The sequence below is a fragment of the Hyperolius riggenbachi genome, chromosome 1, assembly GCF_040937935.1.
Source record: "Hyperolius riggenbachi isolate aHypRig1 chromosome 1, aHypRig1.pri, whole genome shotgun sequence".
In the NCBI taxonomy this organism is placed as follows: domain Eukaryota; kingdom Metazoa; phylum Chordata; class Amphibia; order Anura; family Hyperoliidae; genus Hyperolius; species Hyperolius riggenbachi.
Window position 1 is genome coordinate 296,150,049 of NC_090646.1, and position 14,333 is coordinate 296,164,381.

The window sequence follows — 14,333 nt, forward strand, 5'->3', positions numbered from 1 at the left end:
CGGCGGCCACGCAGAGACTACAGTGGAGCAAGTAAGGCAGAGGCAACCTGGCCAGACAGTGACCGGAAACCAGAGGCAGCGTGCATAGAGTCCATCCGAGCTAGTCCGGACAAAAGGACACCCGGCAGCCAGATGAGTATAGGCCTGAGAGCCAACTACAAGTTACAGTGTGTATTCAGTTAGTAGCCAGTGTTCAGGCTTGCTGAGGTAGAAATATAGCAACCCAAAACCTAAACAGCCAAGTCTGTTCAAAGTGCTTTTACTAGAGACTGTTTGTGTGCAAAAGCTTTAAAGATACAGAGACCTTGTGTTGATGATACAGTTGTTGATGCAAGATAGAGCTGCCCAGCTAGGGTGAAGAAATCTTCTGCTGATTATATACAGTATATTAAGTGTGAAGGCCTTGCTGTCACTAAGAGACATTAACCGCCTCCATAAGTACCCCGCAGAGCTGACACAGCCCCCCCTTGCATTAAGTCCTGGTATAGAGACATTGTTCCTGTCAAGTCCATTTCAAGTCAAGAGTTAAAGTTCATGTGCTCTTCTGTGCTATGTTCTGAAGTGTTGCTAAGAGTTTGATACCAGAAGTGAACCAAAGTGTGATTTATGCATATTACCTGAATACACGGTCCTAAAGAAAGAGGAGATAACCAAGGCCCTGAGAGTAAAGAGAACCTGTCAGTATTAAAAGAAAAGTGAAAAGAGGAGGAGTTGCATTGCGTCTTGTGATATTAAAAAGTGTGTTGCAGTGAGACGTGAACTGACATCTAAGATACAGAGTCAACTTACTTGGAGTACACGTTTTGCAACAACTCTAAACTCTTATTCAGACTAAAAGTCAAAGTGCACTAAAAGAGAGTTATATTGTGGGAGAGTGATCTGGGTGGCATAGCTGGGTGCATTGGTCACTTTATATTTTATTTTGTTTACTTTTATTTGCCTAACCTTTTTTGATTATTTGATTTATATTTTATTTTGTTTGTTGTTTTGGGAGGAGGCCCTATCCAGTCAGGTGGTGTTAAGTGTAAAGTGGGTTTGGTGGGATATTACCAAGTGTAAAGAGTTTGAGAGATCTTCTGAGCAAAGTGAACATCCTTTTGGGATCACCCAACGAACTGTGAAACTGTACAGTACCATCTTGAAGACTCACGAGTCTCCCCAGGTTTTGCTGAGCAATATACAGTGGGATGCGGAAGTTTGGACAACGTTGTTAATCGTCATGAGTTTCCTGTATAAATCGTTGGTTGTTACGATAAAAAATGTCAGTTAAATATATGATATAGGAGACACACACAGTGATATTTGAGAAGTGAAATGAAGTTTATTGGATTTACAGAAGTGCGCAATAATTGTTTAAACAAAATTAGGCAGGTGCATAAATGTAGGCACTGTTGTCATTTTATTGATTCCAAAACCTTTAGAACTAATTATTGGAACTCAAATTGGCTTGGTAAGCTCAGTGCCCCCTGACCTACATACACAGGTGAAACCAATTATAAGAGAGTGTATTTAAGGGGTTCAATTGTAAGTTTCAACCATTTGGCACACTTTACACAAGGAGATGCTGTAAGCAGAGGAAGCCTTTTCTCCGCCCACAGCACAAACCTAGACTCTTGAGCTCTGCTAAAGCACATTTGGACAAGCCAGCTTCATTGTGTAATAAGGTGCTGTGGACTGCTGAAACTAAAATTGAGTTATTTGGGTATAACAAGAGGCAATATGCATGGCGGAAAAACAACACAGCATTTCAAGAAAAACACCTGCTACCTACAGTAAAATATGGTGGTGGTTCCATTATGCTGTGGGGCTGTGTGGCCAGTGCGGGGACTGGGAAACTTTGTCAAAGTTGAGGGACGCATGGATTCCACTCAGTATCAGCAGATTCTGGAGACCAATGTCTAGGAATCGGTGACAAAGCTGAAGCTGCGCCGGGGCTGGATCTTTCAACAAGACAACGACCCTAAACACTGCTCAAAATCCACTAAGACATGCATGCAGAGGAACAAGTACAATGTTTTAGAATGGCCACCTCAGTCCCCAGACCTGACTGAATATAATTGAAAATCTTTGGTGTGAGTTAAAGAGCGCTGTCCATGCTCGGCAGCCACCAAACCTGAATGAACTAGAGATGATTTGTAAAGAGAGATGGTCCAAAATACCTTCAACCAGAATCCAGACTCTCATTGGAACCTACAGGAAGCATTTAGAGGCTGTAACTTCTTCAAAAGGAGGATCTACTAACTATTGATATAATTTCTTTTTTGTGGTGCCAAGATTTATGCACCTGCCTAATTTTGTTTAAAGAATTATTGCACACTTTCTGTAAATCCAATAAACTTCATTACCCTTCTCATGCGCAGAATAGGGATGGCCCTGATTAGGAAAAATCATGGAGAAGCATGTGATCAGTTTGATCAGCTGATAGATTTGTAATGTCCTGATTTGCAGTGATGATTTCCTGGTTTAACACATGATCAGGCCCAGCAAATCAAAACCTTACAAATCTATTAGCTGATCAAACTGATCACATGCTTCTCCATGAGTTCTCCTAAGTAGGGCCATCCCTAGCGCAGAATGCTTCTGGCCACAGGAGTGCAATTGAGGAGGTGTGCAGACTACAATATACAGCAGCGCTGTACTGGGGACAGCCGTGTGACACAGCTGTCCCCCTGGGGGACGCAGGAGCGATCCACTGTGATAGGCTGACGGAGGGAGGGAGCTGTATAAAATTAATTTAAAAAATAGAAACATTTAATTAAAAAAAATTAAATATTTATTATAAATAAACACTCCAGGGGTGATCTGACCCCACCAGCAGAAAGCTCTGTTGGTGGGGAGAAAAGGGATGGGGGGTGGGGGAGGGAATCACTTGTGTGCTGAGTTGTACTGCCATGCAGCGAGCACTAAAGCTGCAGTGGCTCAATTAGGAAAAATGGCCTGGTCACAAAGGGGGTTTAACAACGTGGTCCTCAAGTGGTTAAAACGCAATGCATTAAAACACATTCGGCTCAATTCACAAATCTTCTCATAAATTACTTATCACCTAATTGATGAAAATAACCTTTCAGCACATTTACAAGCAAAATAATCACTCAAAGTAAGTTGTTCCTGATTAACTTATTTTCAATATTACTTTTCTTACCTTAAAGAGAACCCGAGGTGGGTTTGAAGAATATTATCTGCATACAGAGGCTGGATCTGCATATACAGCCCAGCCTCTGTTGCTATCCCAAACCCCACTAAGGTCCCCCTGCACTCTGCAATCCCTCATAAATCCCAGCCACACTGCTGACAAACAGCTTGTCAGAGCTGGCTGTGTTTATCTCTATAGTGTAAGTCTGCTGCTCTCCCCGTCTCCTGCAGAACTCCAGTCCCCGCCTGCATCCCTTCCCTCCCTGCTGATTGGAGGGAAGGGACAGGGGCAGGGACCGGAGCTATGCAGGAGGCGGGGGAGCAGCTGAGACTGACACTACAGATGTAAACACAGCCTCACAGCACGGCTGTGATTTATGAGGGATTGCAGAGTGCAGGGGGACCTTAGGGGGGTTTGGGATAGCAACAGAGGCTGGGCTGTATAGGCAGATCCAGCCTCTGTATGCAGATAACATTCTTTAAACACACCTCGGGTTCTCTTTAATTACAGTATATTATATTTTTGCACTTTGGGAGCTTAAAACATAACACAGATAAGGTGAAAACAGAGGAAAACAGGTTAAAAAGCTTTATGAATCATGCTCATTAAGTGTAAGAGCCCTTAATCTTGTCCCTGCCTTGGTATTCCTTCAATGGCAAATTCTTTTTAAATGAATTCAGTCTAGGTTTCCTGAATCACCCAGTCAAAGCTCTCTATTGCTTTCCACTTTCCCATCATGCTGTTAGGATCTATGTGAAGGATCTTCTGTAGGAGCTGGGTTATAGGAAACCCAGGTAAGATGGAGAGCCACCAAGATTTTGTATAGGGGGTTAAAAAAAGATCTACTGAAAGACCTGCAAATTGCATATTCATTCCAGAAAACAAAAGGTAATTGCAGTTAACCACTATTATTAGCACATGTCAAAACACCAAAATCAAATGGCACAAGACCAATGGGAGGAACCATGCAAATGATTTAGTTTCACTCTTATAGGCCAAGCATCCCTCCAGAACTGCTGGTTTATAGCTCACCTGTAGCTGTAAGTTAGTCATGAATTTCATTTTGCATATTTGCCTTCCAAAATTGCAATATATGCTTCTTTACTTTCCCAACAGACTTAACCTCCCTGGCGGTCTATTAAAACCGCCAGGGGGCAGCGCAGCACTTTAATTTTTTTTTTTTCAAATCATGTAGTTAGCCTAACGCTCGCTACATGATAGCCGCTGTGCAGCGGCATCCCACCACCCCCTCCGATCGCCTCCGGCGATCAGCGCAAACAGGAAATCCCGTTCAGAGCGGGATTTCCTGTTTGGCTTCCCCCGTCGCCATGGCGACGATCGTCATGGACATCGTGACGTCATCAGGAGTCCCGATCCACCCCTCAGCGATGCCTGCCACTGATAGGCCAGGCTGCGCAAGGGGTCGGGGAGGGGGAGCGGCGTGGCAGGTAGCGGTCAAATCGGCGCGGAGCGGCGGCGATGGGGAAGTACACGCAGCTAGCACTTTGCTAAATAAAATTATGCAAATCGGCCCAGCAGGGCCTGAGAAATCCTCTGCTCAGCACGGCACAGGCTCACCGCCAGTGAGGTTAACTAATGCAGCCTGATTGGCTGAAGCCTCTTTCCCTCCTGTTTTCCCCTCCCATACCTCTGTTCCTCTCTGATTGGCCAATATTTCTCATGCTGAGATAATGCACACACAATCAAGCAGAGGAGAGTAATTGAGCAAATAATGTCAGGATTGGTTTCAAGACAGACACAGTTAAAATGTAGAATCCTAAGAATGATTTTCTCTTATTTTTACTATAGAAAAATCACTAAAATCAAAACGTGGACAGTGCAATACATATAAAGTATATAAGTAGATAAATATTTGCTCTACTTACATAACGTGTTTATTTTTTCTGCGATAGTATGGCTGACAGCTCCTCTTTGAGTTAATGATATAAGATAATTGCTTCTGCTAAGTGAGCCTGTGATTTCACCATAGGGAGTAAGGAAAGCCAGTCTCTTTTTACTGAAAGGAAGAGGTTGTTTATAAACCCAGCTGTGAATGCTTCTCAATAATTTAAAGTTCTTGAAAACGCATGTTTTATTTTCAGTGGATGATTTCCACTATTGATTTAACTAATACTGATTTTTAAGTCTTCATATACAGCAATTAGCAGTTCAATTTTTTGCTTTTTCATTTTAATTTAAAAATGACAAAATGTCATTTATTTTTTATTTTCAGTTAACATGTTTGGATGATTTATAAACAGGGAGTTAGAAACATAATCCGATACAATTTTCTAGGGACAAATTCCAAATTATAATACCTCCCCTAATGATCACGGTCAATCTAGCCACAGTAACAATATGGTATTTTGTTTGTTACATATAGAATGCCCTTTTTAGCTTCAGCTTATCAGGAAGATTTTCACTTGTAATTTTTTTGTTGCTGAGGTTAAATTTGGTCAAAAGCTCCTTGGTAAATTTAGCTGTGCATTTCAGATGGCGGGAGGATACCAACCACTAAATTATCACATGTTTAAACATTGCGAAGTAAAGCTGGCATGAAAAATTAGTGGTAGCTTTTCTTTTCTGTAAAATTGCCTTTTTTGTAAGTGCATATATTGAGACTTAAGCCTGAGGTATAAATTGTGTCCTGCCCTTTGTATCTCCCTTAGCTGCCCCAGTTGTGACAATAATATAGGGCAATTTCCATACCAAAAATATTCTCTTTTACACCACTGTGTTTCCAATATATTTTCTTGTGTTCACTTTTTGGCCTCTACTGTCAACCCATCAACTTTCTGTGCTTCTGGTACAGTAGGTGAATTGTCACATTGGGCTCTATTCACAAAACTACTTATAAATTACTTTTTTTGTATCACCTATTTGAAAAAAAATAACAGCACATTACAAGCAAAATAATCACTCAAAGTTGGTCCTGATTAACTTCATTTCAATATTACTTTTCTTACCTTAATTAATGAATTACCTTAAACCGTGTTCCCGTTCACTGATCCCAGGGCTACCGGGGGGCACGAGGGCGCGCCCGCGATCACGCGCGGGAGTGCGGCACCGCAGCAGAGCAGCCGCTCAGACGTGAGCTTCACGTCCGGGTGGCAGAAATAGTTAAAAAAGTAACATAGATGAGGTGAAAACATAGGAAAACAGGCGAAAAAGCATATTGAATAATGCCTAATGTCTGAAAAGTTAGTACTTTCACCTTGTTTTAACTACTTTTGGGTTATGTTTTGTTAATGTTGCTGGTAAACTCCCCACCTCCCCCCCCCCCCACCCCCACTTAACTGCTGTAGGTGCACTAGGTCAGGATGTGAGTGTATAGATTTATTTTTTATTACTTTTTCAACAAACTAAAATCAAACAATCAATTGACAGTGTAACAAAGTATACATGACAGGAGGGGCATGACAGAGCTTAGCAAAAGGAGTGCATATACCTTCCACTATAATTATAGAATTACAGCAGGCTAACCACAAATATATTTTGATATTGTTACCGTAGAGTACCAAATACTATTATAAGTCAGTCATTAAAGTACTGTCGAGTACTAAATACAATTATAAGCCAGAGACATTGTAACAAGATAATGTCAGGGTAAAACAAATATCCATACAGGCAAATACACAAAAAAGAGGAAGATCTATGCACAGGACCGCAGGATACAACCTGAGTGCTACTTCCCAATAGTCATCACAGCAATTTCATTCCAAGAACAAGCGGTTGCGCACATCAGGTAAAACATAGCCTTTATTCCATCAAATTTAAATTTAAAAATCCATATACTTCACCACCATGGAGAGAGGTACAGGCAGAGAGAGAGAAAAGGTCAACAGCCGTTTCGCGCCTGTGTGCTGTGGCGCATCGTCAGGACAAATTGCTCCCCAATGTAAATCCCCTTAAATATCCTTCTCACCTGTTAAGGCTGCCCGGATTCGTCCCAATGGAAAAGATGGCCATCCGCCCCGTGGAACGCACGCTGTGCAATAAAAACGCTGCACACTCCCCCTGCACGGAGTGCTTCCGTAGCAGAGGATACAGCTTCCGGATTTTCACCGGGAAATGGAACGCAAGCGTCGCATAGCGTCACAGAGGCGCCGGATCTCCAATCCGAAAGTACTGTTGCCATCCAGTGGCTGCAGAAAGAAATGCATGTCCACCAAGCGTCAACGTCTACGCATGCTCACGATCACTACGCCTTGGATTGCCATCTAGTGGCCAGTTAACAATTAACAGCCAAATGGAAATTACATGATTCTAAAAACAAGAATTCCATTGGGATCCGAAACCCAAAACCCATCCCAACAGGTAAGGGGAACACACCATCTCCTAGACATAGAGGTCATGTAGGGGTGAATATAAATAGAAACAACCAAAACATATATTATATTATGCATCTATTTTGAAAAAACTCACCACCCCACAATATTCAACAGGACCCAATATGTCCAGGGGTGTGGTCCTTGTCTATGGAAAAAATACAAATATTAGAAAGAAAAATAAAGTCAGAGACATTACAAAGTCAGAAAAGTATTGAATCAATTCTTAAAAATATTAAAAATAATAGTTATAAACACCTAGACTACCGCTATCAAATACTTAAATAAATACTGCAAGGTTGTTCTTCTCATTCATGCCCAAAGGGCCAGTGGCCTCAAAAAATGATATCCAATAGCTTTCTCGTTGCAAGAGCTTTTTGTACCAGTCCCCACCTCTATCATCCCTTTTGACTTGTTCTAGACCCAAAAATCTCAATTTAGTGACATCCCCTCCGTGAGTATCCCGCATGTGTTCGATGACCCGGGTTGAACCAACGCCACTGTGGACGGACCTACAATGGGCCTGATAACGGTCCTTCAGTATGTTGGTGGTCTCCCCCACATAAACACGCTGACATGGACACACCAAGGCATACACCAAGGCATACATCCATACAGGCAAACATCACAAAGCATCATTAATACTTGGGGTCACATACATATTAGCAATAGCAGACTCAGTATTATGTAACCATACCCCCCACACCTTGGAAATTTTGAACCAGACCAGCCAAGTCAATTGGTAGAGGGGTAAGGCTGTGTTTATCAGTTGCTTCCAAAGGGTTAATGAAGGTGCAGAGAATTTTTTTTCCATTCTAGTGAAACTGAATTTTTAGCATAAAGAATAGCAATCCAACCAATAATTTCTTATTACTACCCAAAGGCAAATAATCCATTAATCCTAAATCCTAAAAGACAAGACGGCATCCATAAATTGTAAAAACATTTTTTTCCAGAATGGAATGGACAGTCCCATGCCATATGCTTAAACGTACCTGGCCTATGCCCACAGCTCCAACAGGCATCACTGACACCTTTTGGAAAATGTAGACACCTTTTGAGGTGTATAGTAAATGTGGTGAAACCAGCATAATTCTATGGGGTTGTCTCTGGAACTGATCACAGTTTTCATGTAGGACTCCAATCTCTAACCATTCAGATGCAGAAATTTCTCCCCCCCCCCCCCCCCCCCCCAATTTTCCCAACCAGATCTAGCTTTGACCAACCTTGGTCCATATTTATATTTTAACAGATTAGAGTAAAACTTAGAAATATGCTTGCCTGTATAAGTAGCCCAAGGTGCCCCCTTGTTCTAAGTAGCTCCCCCCCATTCGTTGTGGTAGCCAGATGTGCCTTAACTCTCTTCATGCAGGGCTGCGAGTAGAGCATAATCGTGAGAGAGTACCCCTTCCCCCCAAGAGCTTTCTTCAGCCACATATCCAACATCTATTCTCTATGCTCAGTGGTGTCAGTACGTGACTACGGGTTATATGAAGAGTGTAACACCCCTGTGGGAATGGAGACATGACCCTGGATGTGCAGCTGAAGCGAGATCCCACTGCTGAAATGCCCAAAGGTAAGTAAGCTCCCGACTAAGAACCGCTCGCATCTCTGCAGTACTGCAGCCCAGCTGCTCTTCAGGGAAATGTATTGTGACTTCCTGAGTGATCATTAAGGGCTGACCCTGTAGATCACTGGCTTTAACTGGAAAAAGCCAACAAATCCTGGCTAGACACAGAGACTACTGTACACCTAGAAACGTCTGGTAGCCAACGGGTATTTAGTACACCCACCTGCATGGATAAATACAGACAAAGGAAGCAGATACCCTTTAATTGGCCGTATTGAGTGATTATCCTCTTATGTCACTGGGCAATTTGAAGCCAGCAATATACAGGCCGATTTAGTCAATAATTGATACTCTATTAAAACGGTTCATAGGTTATCATTTGCTGCCCCACTTAGCAGCCACTGATTTTGCCCAGACTTCAAAACTGCAGCTTTTAATGGTTGATTTGATATAAAAACTGCTCAATGTAATTTAGATTTTCAGCTTTACTTGCTGTTTGAAAATAATTTGTGCATTGACTGGAAAGTGTTACTGGCAACTTCAATCAAAATAATCTTTCTTAAACAAATTGTTTCATCTGAGCCATTAGATATAATGCAATAGAAATTACTGAATCCTCATGATTTCATCCGCGGCGCTGAGAATATAAAGGACACTTGCTTTTATTTAACTCTTGCAGACATATACTGCGCATACTATCAAACATAACAATGCCTTCTTATAAGATTAGTTTTGTGTGTTCCTCTACCTAGGATGAGTGAAAAGGATGGGAATGCCGATAACCTGTTCCTTAAAGATTATTCTGCAAAAGGTGAAAAACCTGAAGGTCGCATGCACAACTGGCAACATGCCATGCGGAAAAGGGCATCGCGAGCTGGGAAGCAAGTACGCACAGTGACATTGGGAAGCATCCGTGGATTCCTGTGTCGGAATGCATTTGTAATACTCACCATCACTGCCGTAGTGCTAGGTACTGAATTTTCTGCTCCATTATTTGCTATATGTGTGTGTAAATATTTATTATTATTATTCAGTCCACAGCAGATACAGGTTTTCTCCATATAGTACTACTCAGCCTCTTCCTTCTTTCTTTCTTTCTTTCTTTCTTTTTTTTTCTTTACATTTTTTTTATTGGAAAATGAAGTTACAGACAGTAACAACCAATGTTTTCCAACATGGCACATATGCACGTGAATTATTACACATGTACTGTCAAAAATAACAACTGTAACAATGGATGAATGTCATTCACAAAATAATAAGCTTAGGAGTCTGTTTCTACATCAGCTCCAAGTGGTGCCGTGAGATGACCATCCTGACCAAACGCTGCTCCCCAGACCTCGAAGTCCTCCTGATCAACTGCAGACCTTTCTACTCACCTAGGGAATTTGCCTCCTTTGTACTTGCAGGGGTCTACATCCCCCCCCCCCCCGATGCAGACGTCATGAAGGCCACATGCATCCTAAGCGATACCATCTCGAAATGGGAATTGGCCCTTCCAGACTCCCTCTTCATCATCATGGGAGACTTCAATCAGGCCAATCTTCACTCAGAGATGCCACGCTTTGTACAGCACATCACTTGCTCAACCAGGAACCAGAACACTCTGGACCACTGCTACACAACCCTCAAGGGCGCTTATAAGGCTGTCCCCCGAGCAGCCCTCGGCAACTCAGACCACTGCCTCGTCCAACTAATTCCTAACTACAAAAGGCAACTTGAGAACTCCAAGCCAGTCCTTAAGACAACTAAGAAATGGACGACGGAAGCAAAGCTAACACTGCAGGCCTGCTTTGACTGCACCGACTGGCCAGCCCTTGCACCACCAAATGGCGACCTTGATGAATGGGCAGACAACATCACGTCCTACATCAATTTCTGCGAGAACATGTGCATTCCGTCCAAGACCTACAGAGTGTATCCCAACAATAAACCCTAGTTCAACAACAAGCTACGCCTGCTACGCAGAGCCAAGGAGGCAGCCTACAAGAGCGGCAATCTAGACGAGTTCAGGAAGGCCAAAAATACCCTCAACAAAGAACTGAGAGCGGAAAAAAGAAGGTTCTCTGATAGACTGCGAATGAGCCTCAGCTCCAACAATTCACGCGAAGTCTGGAAAGGTCTCAAGGTGGCCACAAACTTCAAGAGCCCCCCTCAACACACGACTCCCAGCGCTAAGCTAGCAGAAGATCTGAACAGGTTCTACTGTAGGTTCGAAGACAACCAAGTAAACATACTGCAAGACCAGGTGCCACTTGCCAAGACCTCCCCTGCTCACACTAGCCCAGGCGTTCCAGTCCCACTGAATGTGGCAGAGAGGTACTGAGACAACTCAAGATACTCAACCCCAGGAAAGCATCGGGCCCGGATGGTGTGTCCAACCTCTGTCTAAAAACCTGTGCGGACCAACTGGCCCCAGTCCTCTCCTCCCTGTTCTCACAATCCCTAAAAGAACACAGGGTTCCCTCCTGCCTAAAGATCTCCACCATTATCCCCATCCCAAAGAAACCAGGTGCAACGGACCTAAACAACTTCAGACCTGTCGCACTAACATCAAACATCATGAAGGTCTTCGAGAGGCTGGTTCTTTCCCACCTGAAGCAGACCACAAAGGATTTGATGGACCCACACCAGTTTGCCTACAGGGCCAATAGGTCCGTGGAGGATGCAATCAACATCAGCCTGGAGCACATTCTGAGCCACTTAGACAGACCAAACACCTATGTCAGGATCCTCCTCTTGGACTTCAGCTCTGCCTTCAATACCATCAGCCCCGACATCCTCTGTGACAGGCTAGCCCTCCTCAATGTGCATCCCAGCCTCTGTGGCTGGGTGAAGGACTTTCTAAAAAAACAGGACTCAGGCAGTCAAACTTGGCACCTTCTCCTCGCAGACACGAGTCACCAATACGGGTGCCCCCCAGGGTTGTGTCCTGTCCCCTATGCTGTTCTCACTGTACACGAACTTCTGCAACTCAACAAACAACTTGGTCCAGGTCATCAAGTTTGCGGACGACACCACCATCCTTGGCCTCATAGACGGGAGTGACGAACGAGCCTATCGCCAACAGATTGAGAATATCTGCAACTGGTGCAAGGAAAATAAGCTGGTCCTGAACACAGCTAAAACCGCAGAACTGATCATCGATTTCAGGAAAGGCCACCCCGTACTCCCCCCGGCTCTCATCGAAGGCACTGAGGTTGCCAGGGTCCCGCACGCACGTTTCCTAGGCACCACCATATCCAGTGACCTTAGGTGGGAGGTAAACGCCACAATGATCCAGAAGAAGGCCCAACAAAGGCTGTTTTTCCTACGTCAGCTGAAAAAGTTTGGAATGTCGCAAGATATTATGACCTGCTTTTACTCTGCTGCCATTGAGTCAATACTCTGCTCTTCCATCATCGTATGGTACGCAGGGGCCTCTGCGAACGTCAGGTACAGATTACAAAGGGTCATTAAGTCTGCGGAAAGGATCATCGGTACTCCCCTTCCACCACTCGACCACCTCTACTTCTCTAGACTGCGCTCTAGGGCCGCCAGGATAGCAAGAGACCCCACTCACCCTGGCAACTGCTACTTCAATCTTCTCCCCCTAGGCCGTCGCTTCAGGTCCTTACTCACCAGGACCACTAGACACAGAAACGCCTTCTTCCCCCAAGCTATTGATCTCCTCAACCTTCCCTCCCAATCACACTCCCTTGCTCCAGCGTTCACACCTGGGTAGACGCCCGCCGATGGCACATATCCTTAGGTGGCCTTGATCTACTAAGTACTCTATTGTCTTCTTGTACTACTATTGCATGTATGTTAGTCTACATTACTGTATATCCTATCGTGTGTACTACTTTGAGCTTGTCTGTGCTAAAAACAATTCCCCTGTACTTGGCCAATAAACTTGATTCTGATTCTGAAACTATATGGGTACTAATTTAAAGGACAACTGAAGTGAGAAGTATATGGAGGTTGTCTTATTTCCTTTTAAACCATACCAGTTGCCTGGCAGTCCTGCTGATCTATTTGGCTGCAGTAGTGTCTGAATCATACCAGAAAACAGCATGCAGTTAATCTTGTGATATCTGACAAGAAACGCCCAATCTGCTGCATCCATGTTCAGAGTCTATGGCTAAAAGTATTAGAGGCAGGGGAACAGCAGGGCTGCCAGACAACTGGTATTTTTAAAAGGAAATAAATATAGCAGCCTCCATATCCCTCTTGGTTCAGTTGTCCTTTAAAGCAGAAAGATAAATTGGCATTATTAGTATTGATTTATAAAGCGCCAACATATTCCGTGGTGCTGTAGAGCATGATACCATTTATTGGCTAAATGTAAAAGATTAAAATAGTAAGCTTTCAGTATATAGTAATGTTATGCCTTCTTCAGATTCTCCTGTGTACTGAGGATTTAGTCCTTCAATATGAAGTTGTTGTTATTATTATTAATTTATAAAGTGCCAACATATTCCCTGGCGCTGTTCAAAGTAAGAAACAAACATGGGGTACAAGTTAATACAGACAATAGTATACACCAATATATAAAATACAGAGTTTGTACAAAGTGCAGAATTGGTAATTAGAGGGACAAAATGAATATGAATAAATGTGTAACGAAAGCCAGTTAATAAAGTTAATTGAATAACCATGCACTTGATGCTCTTAGCATGGACAGATCTGACTGAAGCTACCAACACTTGAATGTGACAGCAGATTTTGAATCCCACGTAGCTGCCAACCACAGGAGCCTGGAGAATGTATATATATACAGCTTACTGAATTCTAAATCCTTTCAGTTAGCCAATAAACTGTATCATCTTTATTCATAACTTTCTGCCTTAGCACTGTCTATAAAACGTTAGTCCTGCTTCCTGTGCTCTATTTTGATGATTAAAATAAATGTTTTTCTGGAGCTGTATATGGTCCCTGGGGCAAATATTATATTTATATCTGTATCTAAGTTCTTTGATTAGTTAAAAAAAATAATTGTAAAGCAGCCCTTTCACAAGCCAGTTCCTGCAGCCCAATCCTTCCAAATCTCCAGTAAGAACTGATTGTGGCCAAACCTACTGCAGTCATAATGACATGATGATGCTGAGCCAAGCATATCCCCACCCCACAGCATTTGTTGTTAACTCTTTCAGTGGAACTACTTAAAGAGGAACTTTAACCTAGGCTTGAACTCCATCCCAATCAGTTGCCGATACCCTCTTTCCCATGAGAAGTTTTTACTTTTTCTCAAATAGATTATCAAGGACATCTGTATGGCTGATATTGTGGTGAAACCGTTCCCACAGTATGATGTCAGGGC

The 14,333-nt window shown here is 43.0% G+C and overlaps 1 protein-coding gene across 3 annotated transcripts in view; it reads left to right on the forward strand.

Annotated features, from left to right (window-relative positions):
- LOC137508264 (excitatory amino acid transporter 1-like) overlaps positions 1-14,333 on the forward strand; it is a 263,434-nt gene that overhangs the window by 143,032 nt on the left and 106,069 nt on the right. For all 3 annotated transcript variants that reach the window (XR_011020480.1, XM_068233742.1, XM_068233741.1), the window contains exon 3: positions 9,784-10,001. Coding sequence is in view for 2 of the 3 variants with exons in the window: in XM_068233742.1 (XP_068089843.1) it covers positions 9,784-10,001 (218 nt within the window). In the remaining variant the exon portion in view is untranslated. The remainder of the gene's footprint in view (positions 1-9,783; positions 10,002-14,333) is intronic.